The sequence below is a fragment of the Lingula anatina genome, chromosome 3 (genome assembly GCF_051362555.1).
Source record: "Lingula anatina isolate TDL-2025a chromosome 3, LinAna3.0, whole genome shotgun sequence".
In the NCBI taxonomy this organism is placed as follows: domain Eukaryota; kingdom Metazoa; phylum Brachiopoda; class Lingulata; order Lingulida; family Lingulidae; genus Lingula; species Lingula anatina.
In genome coordinates, this window is record NC_141769.1 from 32016647 (window position 1) to 32033220 (window position 16574).

At 35.1% G+C, this 16574-nt stretch overlaps 1 protein-coding gene across 2 annotated transcripts; it reads right to left on the reverse strand.

The window, feature by feature from the left end:
- Positions 1–657: 657 nt before the first annotated feature.
- Positions 658–16415, reverse strand: LOC106161717 (early estrogen-induced gene 1 protein). Of its 2 annotated transcripts, XR_015333408.1 has the most exons (9): positions 15894–16415; positions 8173–8293; positions 7130–7320; positions 6277–6446; positions 5735–5927; positions 4326–4383; positions 3781–3892; positions 1861–3574; positions 658–1830 (listed from the first exon to the last, which is right to left on the reverse strand). XR_015333408.1 is itself a non-coding variant. In XM_087008202.1 (8 exons), exons 1-8 carry the CDS (start codon positions 16037–16039, stop codon positions 3462–3464), a joined length of 1104 nt encoding a protein of 367 aa, XP_086864328.1. In that variant the 5' UTR covers positions 16040–16415; the 3' UTR covers positions 658–3461. The 2 variants fall into 2 exon arrangements, 1 of the variants encoding a protein (XP_086864328.1); XM_087008202.1 differs by having other exon boundaries at positions 658–3574.
- Between the last annotated feature and the right edge of the window lie 159 nt (positions 16416–16574).

Genomic DNA, 16574 nt, shown 5'->3' on the forward strand with positions numbered 1-16574 from the left:
ACAATGTGTCTTATTATTTTTTAATCTTCCTCAATTTAATTTCTGTCCACAAGGTTAATAACTAAACAAGAGATAGTATCACAATTTTCTCCTTTTATTCAGAAATGGGCTTACCCATATTGATAAAAGCATAAAGATGTGTACAAAACTTCTCCACAGATTCAAATAAAAGAGCTGTGTGCATGGTTTTATAACTAACTTCAATCAAATTTAACACTTAAAAACCCATTTAAGGCGTTTTGAGTTACAGCATTTAGATTAGAGGAACACTTATACTCAGACAAAGAAACACAGCATTGCGTGCATTGTTGCTCCTTTCTAAATAATCCTATCCTTTATACAGACATTCTCTGAGGTCAAAGAAAACAGAGTGATGATCTATTTTCCATTTCAAACATGTCTGATTTGAATATTCCTCTTGTTACCAAAAGCTACCTTACCCATCTTAAAAAATAGCTAGTATTCTAGTTCTGCTCAGAGATAGTTGTACATTCACAATATGCAGTTATAGATATTGTTGCATAAAGTTTTTCAGTCTTACATTGTGCAGCTCTTCCCCGTTTGAGGAACATTTTCATTAAAAAAAGATCAAACATTTCAAAGGATGAAATCTTTAATACACAATATATGTTAAAACAGAGATTGACAACAGTTGACTTTGTTACAGAGAATACTAACCTTTCACATATTTATTGAACTAACAAGCTACATCCTTTAGTAGTATAAGAGAAGCTTTTTTTAGCAGCTTCAGTATTACACTTATTTCTTACAGAAATATGTAGTTCAATGCTTATTTTTGCACTGGTATGTTTTAGAGCATGACAGAATCCCATTGTTTTTATTTAATTCAACTTATTCCATATATCTCACCAAATTAATATTTAAAAATTCAAGTCAAATTAAAATATGGTCAATTTACAATTGTTAACAGTTTTCTCATTTTGGCTCTCATAAGGACCAAAAGCCAAAATACTGATCATGAGTTGAAACTATTCAAATGAATTTAAAATGGGGCATAAAATCTTAAAGATAAAATCAAAGCTCTGATGCTTGGTGGTTGTGATGGACTTTTAGAGTTTAAAAATGTGGCTGAAAACAAATGCAATGCTGCATATTGCACCTTTCTCAAAAATACATTTACATACTGACCCAATATATTGTACATAAGACTCATTATTTATACATGCTTTCACTTAAAAATATTATCACTTTTTATTGTCTTAACTGAAAAAATAGGGTCAAATTAACTTTAAGCCTTATCACATACAGCAGAAAAAGTCCATGTAATCAAAAGTTTTCCTAACATAAAAAATATCATTTAAGTGAGCTTACAAAACAATTGTTGCTGCAATTTCTTACAAACTTAATTGATCTCACCCATTATTCTTATGTATTTGAATTACAACATCATGACACTTAGGAATTCCATATATTGGAAGATGTGTACAAAAACAACTTTAAAAGCATGGACCAGTTCAGAATGCTATTAACATCAATACTTTATCAAACTCGAGAATGTGGAAGATACAACAGCTGTGAGGTTCAGATAAAGCAATCTTTAAACCCAACTTGTGACTTCATAAAATCACCCAACCCATACAGCATGCTAGCACTTTGGCTGATACAAATTTACAAAAGGATTCAATTTTCACAGGACTGACCACATAGCCATACTGCAGTACTATAATCCCAGTCACAATTCCAACGTTCACAGTATTATCTTGTATTTGGCTATTATGTGTTACACAAGCACACCTAACACAGTCACACCCAACACAGTCACACCTAACACAATCACACCCAACACAGTCACACCCAACACAGTCACACCTAACACAATCACCCCCAACACAGTCACACCTAACACAGTCAAACCTAACACAGACAAGCTCAACATAAATATTCCAATATTTTACCACCAATTCCAATATGAAACAGATAAATCAATGAAAAAATATTCACAAAAAAGGTCCACCCAACTTAAACATGCCAAAAAGAATTTTAATTGTAAATGCAATATTGTATTATAATTAAACCTCAAACATCAAAATTGTTTAAATAATCACTTCATACTTATACAGATATGTTGGCATTACAAATATGCAGGCCTTTCTCTACATACTGGTGATTATATCTCTTTCAAGACAACACATAAATTACTCATATTCACATACAATGCTTACTCTGTATTTGACCATCATCCCCGAGTTCCACATTCAATTGGAAAACTCTCTAATAAATGAATATGTTTCCCTCTTTGACTACAGAAGCAGTAATAGTAAGCATATGCCAGGTGGAGGAGGGGCACTGCCAGCTCGTTAACACTCAGAGTGACAAGTCTTGGCTAAATAAACAAAAAGGTATCCTATTCATATGATGCATGTAAGTTATCTTATAAGCCTAGAAGTACGCTGCATGAGTTTCTTTCTTCTGGTTTGTTCTTCCAGTAAAACACAGCTGCCCTAACAACGAAGATGACCATGGTTTGGTTTTGAATGTGACTGCAAAGTCATATGCCTGACATCATTTTGGGGGGGGGGGGGGGGGGGGGGGGAGGGGGTACAGGGATTAGAAAATGATCCTTTCAGCCAAGAGCTCTGCTCTAAATCAAAAGTTGTAGGTTCTATGCCGTTATCATAGTAATAAGGTCCAAAGAGCACCCAATATAAAATTGTAATATTTGGCAATTGTAAATTGTAATTGTTGGCTACAATCCTGCATTTGCTGACCAGTATAGAAAATACCTGGCATTACCATTATAGTAGCACATCATTAAAGTAATTACTCACCAATTTTTTAACAAAACTGATTTATAAAACAATAACCATGTCATAAATTGAATATGGTTATCCCACACAACTGGGAAGCAAGTTGGGTTTATGTCAGAAAATGTGTAGTAGGAAGTTACTTTAAATGATAAATACTTGAAATTTACAGTCTTGGAAGAAAACAAAACTAAATTTAGATGTTTAAAAAATTTTGAGCAATTTCTGAATTATCTGAACCTGTCTTTTTGCCCACATAGTCCTGTAAGAGATGTGTTGGCATGAGAATTGTCCCGTGTCACCAATGTCTTATATGTGACATTTCTAATCCAGTGTCAGCCCTCTCCAAGATGTGTTGACAATTAAAATCAATCCTGTCACTACTGTCTCTTATGGGACATTTTAAAGACCTTGGATTCATATGGTACAGAGAAAAGGCCTTTAATATCTACCTCGGGTATATTTGTCTCCTAAGTGATCTAACATCACACAAACACAGCTGTCATCTTCATCAGTTTTAGTCACCATTTTGTGATATGTTTGTACTGAAATTGGCGTGGCTGAACCTGTAACGGTACCTTGTATGGTCCTTGTTGACACACGCTGTTACCCGTCACCACTTTCTGTGACATAAGTTCCACAGCTGCCTTGTGTACGACACAGCTGACACCAGAGTCTGGTGGAAAGTCAGCAGTGCTAACGTTTATCAAACACCACAGCTTTGTACGTCCCTGCGGCCTGGTTTGTGATCTCTTGTCCCCCCAGGGTGGCTGTGCCATCTTTACCTATATATAACTGGAGGCCAGAGGCTGGAAAACACAAAATTTTGTATATTTTCACTGAAATTTAACATTTGCTAAGTCAGACTAAGTAATTTTACACATATAAAATAGTATGGTGATGCCTCAATCTTTGCAATTGGAAAAATTGTAAATATTTCAGATGCAGCTAGTACGATTGGGTTATGGGAACACTCCCCATAGTTTCAATTTATTAATGACATCCCCCTACTTACTTTCAGCACTGTCATCTACGTGGAAGTCTTTGACCAGTTCCTCTATAAGTTCATCTGTATCCACCCTGGTGGAATCTACCCTCTTTTCTTTGGCACTTTCTGATTCCAGTTTCTACAGAAGTAAAAATCATTAAATTTTTCAGCATCCATATAACACTGCACCTTTTTGTGTCTGTCATTACTGCAGCCATTGGTGTCACAATGCTAATTTGTTGGCTTTCTTTTTTCTCCACTTCTATATAACACTGTTGATAATGTAAATATTTTGTCCTTTAATCTACAATTCTTTTGCTGGCATATCAATCAATATTGCCATGACTATCTTACTTCTACATACATAGGGATGTTGTGACCAGCACGATATATGCTTTATTTGGTTTTAAGGGTGGTTTTCTGTAAAAGTAATACACTGCCACTTCGTGTGATATATGCTTCAACCACCCCTTGTTGACACTCAGGTTGTTCTGGCATATATCACTGGGTGACATTATCTCACAGGTATTAGTAACATATCACCTTTAGGTTAGGAATGAGCTGTTACTTACCCCTCTCCTCCTGTCTCCCCTTCCTAGGTCACTCATTCCTGATCCTGTACTTGGGTTTCTGGAAAGGAAGGAAAAAAGAAACATAATTTCATGACTACATAATATGTAGAGAGACAAAGTCTTAGAGTAACAAACCTGGTAAAAATGTGCAAAAGTACCAATCATGTTTAAAATCAATCTGAAATCAAAACTAAACAGCTACAGGGGTATTAAAACTGCTGGCACAGTAATTGGCTTTAGAATGGGCTAAAAATATCTATGTTACACCATATTTCATGACGATACATTTGCAGTTTCAGAGTAATGAAAGCATCACTCCTCTAATAAGCATATGCTCTCTGTATAAGTTCAATGACAGTGACAATGGGGGGGGGGGTCTTTCTTTTGTATCAGCCCTTCCCCCATCTCAAGACAAACATGAAGAAAACAAGTATTTAAACTGTATCTTCGCCTCTCTCAAAGTAAACTGACAAACACAGATATGACAAAAAGATATATGGAGGAATATAGATGTTACTGAGTAAAACTGCCCAGATCACTTACAATGCTTCAATACCCCTTATAGTACTCAACTTCATTTTGGGATAATTAAAAGAGAATGTCATGATTTTATATGAGAATCCTCTTCCTTGGAAATCATATAAAATCAGAGATATTACTAGTACCCTCCTCATTATAATTCACAAGATGAAATCCAATAAAACCGGTAACAAGGCAGCCATAATCTAATCCATTCCGTACACAGTTGTGACCTTCAGCAGAGTAAGGACCACACATTAGAGCGTGATATAAACACTGAAACACACAGCAAAGTGCATCACATCACAGAGAACAAGTGAGGTGCACCTGGGCACAGAGTGCTGTACATCTACAATCAGGAGAAACACAGCATGCATTAAGAAACAGTGATGTGTGCCACAAATAGTGATCAATCAACCAATCAAATCTGTGCAGTTAGAGACAGTCCTTTCTGACCTCTCACGAGGAGACCATGCTGCCCTCTTTTGTTGGGAAAAACTAAAATGGAAGCTGTCACACTGATCTCTCAAAGGACTTCGGAGGGGTGATGCTGGATACGTTGAATAGCTGCTAGAGGAAGAACAATTTTACCAAGCAAGAATGTGAAGAGGAAAGGGAATTGTCTTCATTCATTCTAAGTTGAGTATAATAACATTCAGACCTACTAAAATGAAAATGTTTATTCCAAACATTTGTGAGCTAGTACACATATATAAGAACTCTGCATGACCAAACTATTCAATAATTTAAATACACTTGAAAACAGCATGAAATATAATTATCAAACTGCTTATATCCCCATTAAATAAATAAATAAATAAATAAATAAAAAAATTAATTAATTAATTAATTAATTAATTAATTAATAACCTAACAAGCTTCTAGCCTACCTTATATGTCCCATGGCAGCTGCACTGTGGGCAGAGTCAAGACTAGGCTGCCTGATATGTGAACAGCTTGCACTGCCGCCCACTCCGGTCTGGGGGCCGGAACCCTTGGAGGTCTGGCTTGCATAGCTGGAGTTACGAGAGTGGGACTTTTCAAATTCTTTGGTTTCTGATGACACTTCTGAAGGATTGGCATCTGCAATGAAGAGGGGATTAAACGTGAAATGAGAATGTAACAACATTTTTTTGGATACAACATTTTTTTTTGCCTCAAATGATGGCAATTTGAATCATTCTGAAAGAAACTGATGGAAATTCTGAGGAAAATGTTGTATCCAACAATTATCCAATTATGTTAAATCTCATTTTGGGGGTAACAACGCTTAGTGTTTTGTTCTTTGAACTGAGTACATTTGAATACTTCAGGGGCCTTCAGAAAGAATGTGTATTTGTTCAAACACGCATTAAAGTAGCAATATTGGCCAAAAAAGCAATATCCTCTCAACTGGTGTCTTGTTTCTTAAAAAAACTGAAGGCAGACAAACCTTGAGAAATAGACCCCTGTTTTCCTTTTCTTGGCAAACTTCCAAATCCACTGCTTCCGGAGTTGACACTTTCACTTTCATCTTCCCCTTTGTTATCCAGATGGAGCAGGTCATCCGCAGCCTCTCCAGGAAGACTGATGTGGAAGACGGACTTGGTCTTGGACGAAGGCCTGACATTATATAAATCATGCTTTTTACTATGATCTAGGTGTTTTCCATTTTAATCTTACTTTAATATCTTTCACAGAGGAATTCTAACATCATATTATATATCTTAATATTAATGTAGGCTTTTGATTATTTATTAAGCTTAAACTTCACTAGTGAATAGTGCTCAGCTTCATAGTAACATATACTGAGGATGGTCACAGAGTGATCAAAAGCTTTTTAAGGTACAGCTCAAGTTTGATTAGAAATGGGAAAGTTTAAGCTTATAATATATCTGATATAACATGCAAAAATCTTCAAAGAAAATGGAAGAGATAAATATGGTAACATTTTCTTTACTTTGAAAACATGATGCTTTGTCTTAAAACAAAGTAAATATAATATTTAATGCCAAGTCCAAAAGAAACAGTCTAACAAAAAGTGAGAAAAAAATCACTGAATGTCTTCCTATGGTGAAAAACATTTCTGACAAACTTCCAGTGAATTAAAGTTTGGGACCATCTAAACAGGCCATTTGAATATGATGAGCTGACTATAAGAAAACAATCTTACAGAACACACTGGGTTGGACAACAGAGAGATTATACTTGCAGTCTATGATAAACATTTCACACTCTTTAATTAAATGGCCTTTTGAATGGAAACACAACCTAAGAGAATATCTTATCATACCATCACAACTTACACTTTAAAGCAGGGATCCCCAGACAGCAGCATCATCTCAATATTTACTTTGAGCATGGAGTTATCTTGTCTGTGTTTGGAGTCATAGCCTTCCAACAAGAACCTGCGGCTGGTGGAGCCAGCTCCAGCAAACTCGGACAGGTTAACGTCAGCAAAGCCAAGCTTCTGGAATGTTTTACCCCCCTTCACTTCCTGAAAACACACAAAGATACACTTGAGAATTTGTGCTGGATGGAAGTGCTTTGGGAACATTCTGGAAACTTCAATATCCTGAAAGACATTTTCAAAATAATAAGAAAAATACCTCTATGAAGTGAGTGTTGTGACAGTGTATGAAAAGTTGGCCTAAGGTGACATGAGAGTATTAACAAACAGTCTGTATGCTGTGATTGGAACAGACATATGTCACAAGTAGTTAAGATGTCACAAAATATCCTGTAACTGCTGGACATGCATAAAAAGCTGCTACAAAGGGTTCTTGACAACTGGGTGTGGCATCTTAGAAAATAATAATAAAGAATTAGGATTACATTACTAGTTATTTTTCTATTGAGGGGGGGGGGCTAAATTTTTTAATCAATCCAGAATGGGGATCCTGAAAAACTATCTAATGCTTTTAAGGATAGTCCAATTTTTTTCTTTTGGGGGGGCGATCACAGGCATTTTCTCCCCACTTAAATAATGACCGATACCTATCATGGACATAGCAATTGTACACAACTAGTAAGGGACAGGGGCAGATCCAGATATATATTTTCTGACAGTCTTCTAAATTATCTTGAGTTTGTTGTTCCATCCTCCATTTTTGACCATTTTCCAAGAGAAAAAATTAGATGTCCATCAATGTAAACTTGAAAAATTCAGACTGTCTTCCAGAAGACCCTGATGATGGCTTCCATTCACCCCTGAGGCATAAGTAAACATGTGAAAAATTTTGCTAAAAAATAGTTACCAATTTATAGAAAAAATTGTTCATATTGTAAGATGAAAAATATCTAAGTTTCCAAAAATAAAAAAAACTGTTCTATGCCAGAGAATACTCACTCTTCTGACAGAGACCCTACATATACAGGGCTCTAGCACCCCTGTGTTGGGGTTGGCCGTCATCTTGGTGTGGAATTGGACTTTTGACTCCCATCGCACGCAATGCTTCTTCACTTCCTCACTGGAAATATAACAGATAGTAATGATGCTTTTGCTTACTAATTATTAGCAAATGACTTTATACAAAACTGCCACATTACTCATTTATTAAGTGGACATCAGAAGAAAATACTAAACGGCTAGGAAATGGATGAAATATAATAAATATGATCAAAGGTACACATCAGTGAAAAATTAAAATATTTCTAATATGACTGTAGGACATTATTTATGATATGAAGGTTAGCATTCAAGTTGACAACTTTTATTCATTTCAGGTACAGTTAGCCAGCTTAATTCCTAGGAATATTATCCACATTTCACAATATTAGTCCCACTGTATTACATGCTGGTAACATCTGAACAGGATATGTTTACAAGTAGATCAGACAGGCTACCTACAAGATTGATACATCAATGAAACCATTGTCTGGATACAGTTAATTTTTCTATGAGTGTCAATATTATAATCAAGTGTCTATTGCATACAGTACAGCCTTTCACCATAAGGAAATTCACTTTGCTACATTTTTGAAAACAAGAACAAGAGAATATTGATATGTATTATAAGTACCATAGCTTTTGTCAAATAACAAATCCAGCTATAATTTCAGTTTCATGGAATTAGAGATATACTGTGTATTGTAGAGTTATTAAAGCTGCATTATGAATTTGACTTTTCTATATTTGTGTAAATACAAGAAGCTGTCTATCAATCATGGGTTTAATTGTACTCCAGGGCTTCTTCTACAAGAACATAGCTTCATGTGATTTATGTCTATATGAGATTGTTCATGCATTGTCTTATTATATAATACAATTTTAAGCATTATATATCAATGGCTTTGCCTATTCGCAAGGTGTGCAATAAGCTTTTTATATTAATACTGTAGTAATAGCAGTTGGTACATAGAGCTCCTTTTACAATTTTCCCAATACAACAAATATACTAACATACACAGCCAGATTCATCACCATTTATTATCATCTGCAGCAGAAAATCAATTGCTTTTTTAATCTTATTGTTTAAACCATAGTTGACACAGCAATACTTCACTAGAACCAACATATTTCTCCTTGCCTCTGCAGCTTATACTCACTGCCACAAAGGGACATTGTGTATGTGACTAACATCAATGTGATGCGGGTATATGTTCATATATTATTTCCTTCAGAGATTTGCATTAGCTACAATGTCAGTAGCAAGCTATAAACTAGTTCCATCAACAAATACCACAGGTATTACCTTTCCTTCACCCCCTCCCGCTTAAGGGCATTATTGATATACAGATTTAGGCTTCGTTCACATGCAATGTCTATTTTCTAAATTCTATTTTCTATTCGCGCTATCTTATGATCACGGTCTGTGCACTGAATATCCCGCCGCGTAATTACTGGCAGCGCGAGCCAGTTACTTATAGTAACTTATAGTAACTGGCTCGCGCTGCCAGTAATTACGCGGCGGGATATTCAGTGCCCAGACCGTGATCATAAGACATGCCGCAAATAGAAAATAGAATTTAGAAAATAGACATTGCATGTGAACGAAGCCTTATACAGACAGTTGAAATCTGCACACTTTTCAAAAGCAAAAAGCAAACCATGGGTAGATTTCGTAAAACAAAAACAAATCATTGGTTGGATTTGCTGGAATTTAATCCAAATTGCTTGTAATGAAAAGAAAAGTTAATTTCTTTGGTTGTTAACACTGCATGGTAGTTGTTCATTTCTTTACTTTTTATTCATCTTGTTTCATTTCTTTTTAATGGAAATGGGATGAATCAGCTGGTTGAGGTGAAATCTGCACACGTTTCGAAAGCAAAAAGCAAACCATGGGTGGATTTCGTAAAACGAAAACAAAAACAAATCATTGGTTGGATTTGCTGGAATTTAATCCAAATTGATTGTAATGAAAAGAAAAGTTACTTTCTTTTGTTGTTAACACTTTTTATTCATCTTGTCTCATCTCTTTTTAATGGGAATGGGTTTGAGTCAGTTGGTTGAGGTTTCCTGTCTCTGAAACTGTAAGTCATCTTAAATCTCACCTTTCAATAAATTATTTTAAAACAATCAAATCAATGTGACACAATGAATGGATCAAACCTGAACTGAAAGTAGGACGTATCAATGCTTACATTAATATTTACTATCACTACGAAATTTGACATCAACCAATACCATAATCTGACAGACACTGCTATTATACTGTATATTATACTGTATATTTTGATATTTCATGATGTCTTTCCATTCTTTGAGGGAAACTTAAGCCACTGCAGGATTTGAATCACAAAAGATAATCATTGGCTTTAGCTAATGCAATAAACACTGTTTTAACCATTCATTGCTGAGATTGATTACTAATCCAGCAAATCAAACAGAATCTTGATACTCTCAACCACTTAGGTATTGGAGCCGGAGCCCCCTTGATGTTTATTGATTTTATACACAGTTTTGTCTTAATTTCAGCTCAGGTGATGTGAAATCAAAACTGAACAGTCAGGTGATCATCTGCAGCATATCGCTACAAACTCAATCGTAACTACTGCCTCTACCTCTTGGCATATTTTGCAAGTCAAATTATTTCCAAGGAAAAACTGACAAAAAAGGAAAAACTTAAACAGTTTCATGGTCCCTGATCATGAGGTCCATCAAAGCAACTGGATAACTTGCAATACCAGGAAATTATTTGATTCACCACTAATTTAAAGCTACAGATGAAAGTTTCACGTGACTTGTATAACATGTCCACTTCCAATTTCTTCTTTCAATAGCTGTCATAACTAAAAAGGACTGGCAGATAACATGGAATTGGTTTGTAATGTCATTATGCATGTTGTCTCACAAACCTGCTGCACTGTTTAACACAAACTAAACAAGATATTCTACAGGGAATGTGTTCCAAACACTTTGTTCAGTACCAAGTTTACAACTACCCTTATCACACTACATATCTACCTCAATTGTTTTCTTAAACCACAAAGTTAATGGAGGAAACAGCTACTAAATACTAAACATTATTCAATTTTATCCATTTATTTCAATCTTTTCCTTATTCCCTGCAACAACTACTATTCAAAGCACACCTAGAGCTTGGCAATGAATTCTTTCTCTTAAGACAAAATATTCCCTTGTAAGCACCAGCTAAGGAATTTTAATGTGCAAAATGAAATATGTACAATAGGAATAACTGTCCCAGAGAAAATATTCAAGCCTCTGCACACACGCAAACACACACCCAAAAGCAAGATCGGACAAGTGACTTATTAGAACTTACAAAACAAACATGTAACAGAGAGAACAGTTTCATTAGCTCTGTATGTATAAATTCAAATTATTGTTTTTCTTTTTATCAAGAGCTTGTAAAATATGTGGGTATTACCTCCAATATTTCTGTGACTGTCAGTCACCATCATCAGGTAGTAAATGACTAGGCCAGTGATTAGGGGCAATTGACCTGGATTTTCATTCCAGGTGAAGTGACCCTAGTCATTTACTCCCTGATGATGGTGACTGACAGTCACAGAAATATTGGAGGTAATACCCACATATTTTACAAGCTCTTGATAAAAAGAAAAACAATAATTTGAAACATGTCACAGGTCTTCCGCCAGAGTTTTGAGAAGTAATGAGACGGACCACACCTTGTTGGTGAGGGTTGATTCCCTTCCCTGGGGCCAACTTGTCAATTAAATTTATTTCTTTAAATTCCAAGCAAAGCAGGTGGCTCTTCTGTCTCTCCATGGTCTTAAACTAAGCAGGAAAAGCACCTTTTAAATTCATTTTAGGATTTCTTCAATAAATTACAAAAAAAAAACAAAAATCATTTTGCCCCAAGTGAATTTTTCTTTACAGATTTCGATTGAAAAATAATGAATAATGATCTCTGCCCAAGTTGGTGATAACTAATGCAAGTAATATATTTATAGATCGCAGAAAAAATAATATAATACTTTATGTGTGGTATCTGAAATTTGGAAGTAATTACCATACTGGTTCTATACTGTGGTCATACCCAATACTATTTTAGATTTTTTAAATATGTACCACTAGATGTATAATGTATATATATATATATATACAAGACTCTTCAATCTTTATTTTAGACAACACATACATGGCATGAATATTAATACTGTTAGGTCATACCCTTTCAGGTAAAAATGAGCAAGAACAGATTTCAGTTATTATTATTATTATTATTATTTGTTAAAGGGAGCTAATAGCGGATTGACAGTACCCGCCCTCAATATAGTAATTCCTTAGTTAAGTGATCAGGACTAAGAGAAGGCAGATGCACAGGTTGATAGAAGGGATAATCACATAAAATGTAAGCTCCACAAAATGACTCACTTGGATAGGTGCAATGTTTGAGTCAAAACTGTTTAAGTCTCTCTCTCTAAACTGGTGCAGTCATCTAAGTAATACTGTACAAGGTAAATACTCTATTTCAATGGTGAAGTAAGTGATTTGGAAATGAATAGCATAGCATCTTTACCGATTACTACAGATTATGTACTAAACATGCACGACGCCCAAATAAGTGGTAAATGAAATGAGATCTTATATAACTTATGTACCATGGTCAGCTGAATAGGAAATGGGCAGGGCAAGCCAAGTGCCTTGGGCTAACCCGAGTCAAATTTGGAACAAGCAGAAAAGTAGTGTTCTCTTCCCCCCCCCCCCCCCCACCACCAAATTAGATCTTAAGAGATATTGAAATTATTTGTACTTGATTACCCGTCTTCCTAACAGCAGTGACATATTGCATGCAGCAGCACTTAATACAAATCTTGATTCAAAGGTATTGATTTCTATTTGCATTCATTTGAATACATAAGAGTGTTAAAGAACTGTTTCACTTCAATGAATTTATATGAATAAATTATGTCAATCAAAGCATAGTTATTCCCATCTCCATTTAACAAATTTTTAAAAGACAAATTTGTGTGTATATAGCTCAAATAAAATATCCATAAATTCTCTGTAAATTAAAATCACTGACGGAGTTTGTTAATTTTGTGCACAAACAATCATTTTTGAAATCATATCAAAGACATAGTACTTAAGAAATTATTTCTAAAATGGATTTATCTGAGCCGCTTTATTTTCTGTATATAGCAGAAGTTAGCATGACACCCTTGTTATTTATCCAGTTTCGAGAATTCATATATTAAACTTCAAATATCTTAATGACACTGAAAATGAAGTTCTGAAATGCGTTTCTTCCCTCACTTTAAAAGAACTATTCTCCAAGGGTTTCAGCAATTCACAAACCCTGTACAAATGTACTTGTATGGTAATCCCCATTATTGGTACAACTGGTAAGCCAGAGCTCATTGGAAAACACTCTGTCAACAGTCCATGATAACACCATTGAAATCAATCCATACACACACACACTGAGAATCCACTACATTCAAGGTCGTTCGGTTTGTCAATCTAAAGACAATAACATCATTTTGTAGAATATGACAATGCTTTTCCTAGAACAAAGGTCATCTTATTCATGGACTCCAGGCAGGTAATACTGAAGACAATATAATGCTAGAACAATACCAATCCAAGTGCAACAGAATCCACTGCACTAATCTCGAGTCATGGTGACCCAGGTCATCAAACATACCTGAAAGCTGATAAGAGGGCCCTCACGTAAGACACCCAGACTGAGGAATTCCAAATCACCTGTACTTCATATGGCAGTTAAACAACATCAAAATACCTTTTAACGCTGTAATGCACAGTAGGCCTCACATTTTATACTGTCCTAATGTTTTATAAAAGCTACAAATGAACATAGTTAGTGTAAATTTGGAATTAAAAGCAATCTCCCATAAGAGGCATGCTACCTGTATGTGTAGATTAGAATTTGTTCATTTTATCTAGAAAATTACCCAATAAATAAATAAATAAATAAATAAATAAATAAATAAATAAATAAAACTAATCATTACTATTTTATTTTACATCTGAAACTTTCTTTTTTGCCATCTTTCTAGTCTTAGATACTGATTTTAAAGCATTTACATTTTTCTCAGACAAATCAAGGGTTATTTTCAGATGTTCAACATAGCGCAACTTTACATCATCCATCACATATGTTTATTTCTTAGAGCATCTGATGTCAAATAACCAGCCCACTAATGTAACTTTTGCTTGACTGAAGTTTTTAGAAAACTTGTAACTGCAGTTGTGCAGTCATTATCTATATCAATTTTAAGTAGTTTTATCTTTCAAATTTACTGCACTTAAAGCACTAAATATGTACTAGAGATTATGAATGTGACCCCTGCATTTGTGCCAAAATAGCTGTCACAACTGGTTTGATAGGATTCTTTGGGTGGAAACCAGCACACAACATTACGGGGCAGCTGGAGTCAATTTTTTGGAAGATATTAAAAATTTTCTTTTTTATAAAAATTATCTTTCTTGGTTCTAGCCCATTTACAAATAGGCTGTGAATTTACAGTTGTGTATTACAAAAATGGCAAAATAGATGCTAATCTATAATAAAACTCTAAATTTATTATTGAATTTACTTAAAAATACTGTAAGCCATGATGGAAGATTGACTTTATCTTTCTGACCTACTATTAATCAAGTTTTCATCAACAAATTACCACACATATTCAGAGATCATTGTCCACTAACTTTCAAAGTAGTTTCTTTTAACCCCCCTCCCTTCCCCATTGTCATTTATTTATTTTTGACAACAAAATCACTGGTAAATCAATTTGTTTTTGATACGATCATTTATGTAAATGATTTATCTTTCTCAAAACTAATAACAAACAGACCTGGGTGATGGGATTTTAAAAGTCAAAATAAAATCCCCTGTAGTCCTGAATAAACACAAACCAAGTGAATGTGAATGACTCATAACAAATTTCCCTAAAATTCAGAACTTTCTACAAAAATCAAATCACTGCGAAGGATGGAAAGACTCTAACCAGAAAAAAATACACATCAATATTCAAATGATTAAATGCACTAAAGTAACTTTTAATAAAGAATACCTATACTGGTGAGTCTTCGGACAGTCAGCAAATTTAACACTGACTTTCCCCTCCTAATACAACATACAACCCTAGTCAGATTCAGCCTATTGATTGGAGTCTGTTTGTATACTATCAGATATCCTCCACAATCTGTGAAGTGACAATCTTAATGACAGTGAAGTATGTTTGGGTGTGAGAACCCTGTCAGGTGGAGTTCCTGCTATTGCTCTTTGCCAAACAAACTGGAATAGATTCTGAGATCCAAAACTGCTGAATTCAATACTGCCCTGTGCTTTGATGGCCTGCAGAGCCAGCAGTATTTGAAAGGTCTGTATGACCTGGGATATTTATGCAAGAGTAATTAGCTGTTGGTCACTTGTTGTTATGAAGAAGTTCTAATGAGAGATGCAATTCTGTTAATTAGAATATACCATCCAGAAAACAGCTTTCTTTTTCATCCTTTCAACTCTTTTCCTCTTCTTTCCCCTCTACTACCTGTCACAACATTCTTAACAAAATAAATAAATATATTGATTAAAATATCGGGTACAGATTAACACAGAGGTTTAGATTAGCTGCTGCTAATTGTTACAACAGTGTCTGTGATGTGCTTCCTTCACCTACCGTGACGTCTCGCAGGTGAAGCTCCCTCCGTCCACTAGCCTGACCTTCCCAAACAGAATCCCACTCACAAAAGGCACGGACGATAACTCTTCCACTTCAAAATTGACCAAAAATCGGAAACGTTTTTTCTTCCCTATAAAAGACATCACGTCTGGATGGAGGTCATCTTACGGTTGGATGTAACCTTAGATTTTTTCAATTCGGGATGTAAACATGGCTGTTATCTTATCTAAAGTCAGCGCACAGTGGTCTAGACGGATTATTGGTTCCTCTCCTCTGCCGTCTTGGAAGGGTTTCTCTAAACGCGTTCCATTCTGATTTTCATTTAGATCAACTCCCTTATATCAAGTTTTCAGTGTGTAATGTTCAACTACTTTTCCCTGTAACACATTCCTCGCCTGGTATTTGTTACGCGTAGATTCTGTATTCCGTAATCCTATGATTAAGTCGACACACACAAACCGTCCGCTCTAAACAAGCAAGCTGCTGGGTGTTGACATCTGAACTTTAGTCCCGCACTTAATAATCTTGGAGTGCCCGTCTGTCATAGATTCATTACAAACGCACAACAAATAGTAACAGTGATACCATTTTATAGAAAAATAATCTGAAGAAAATTACAGCTTTGTTAGTTCTTTTGGTGATCCCTGTTTAGAGTCAGTATGCTTACTGATGTTGTTC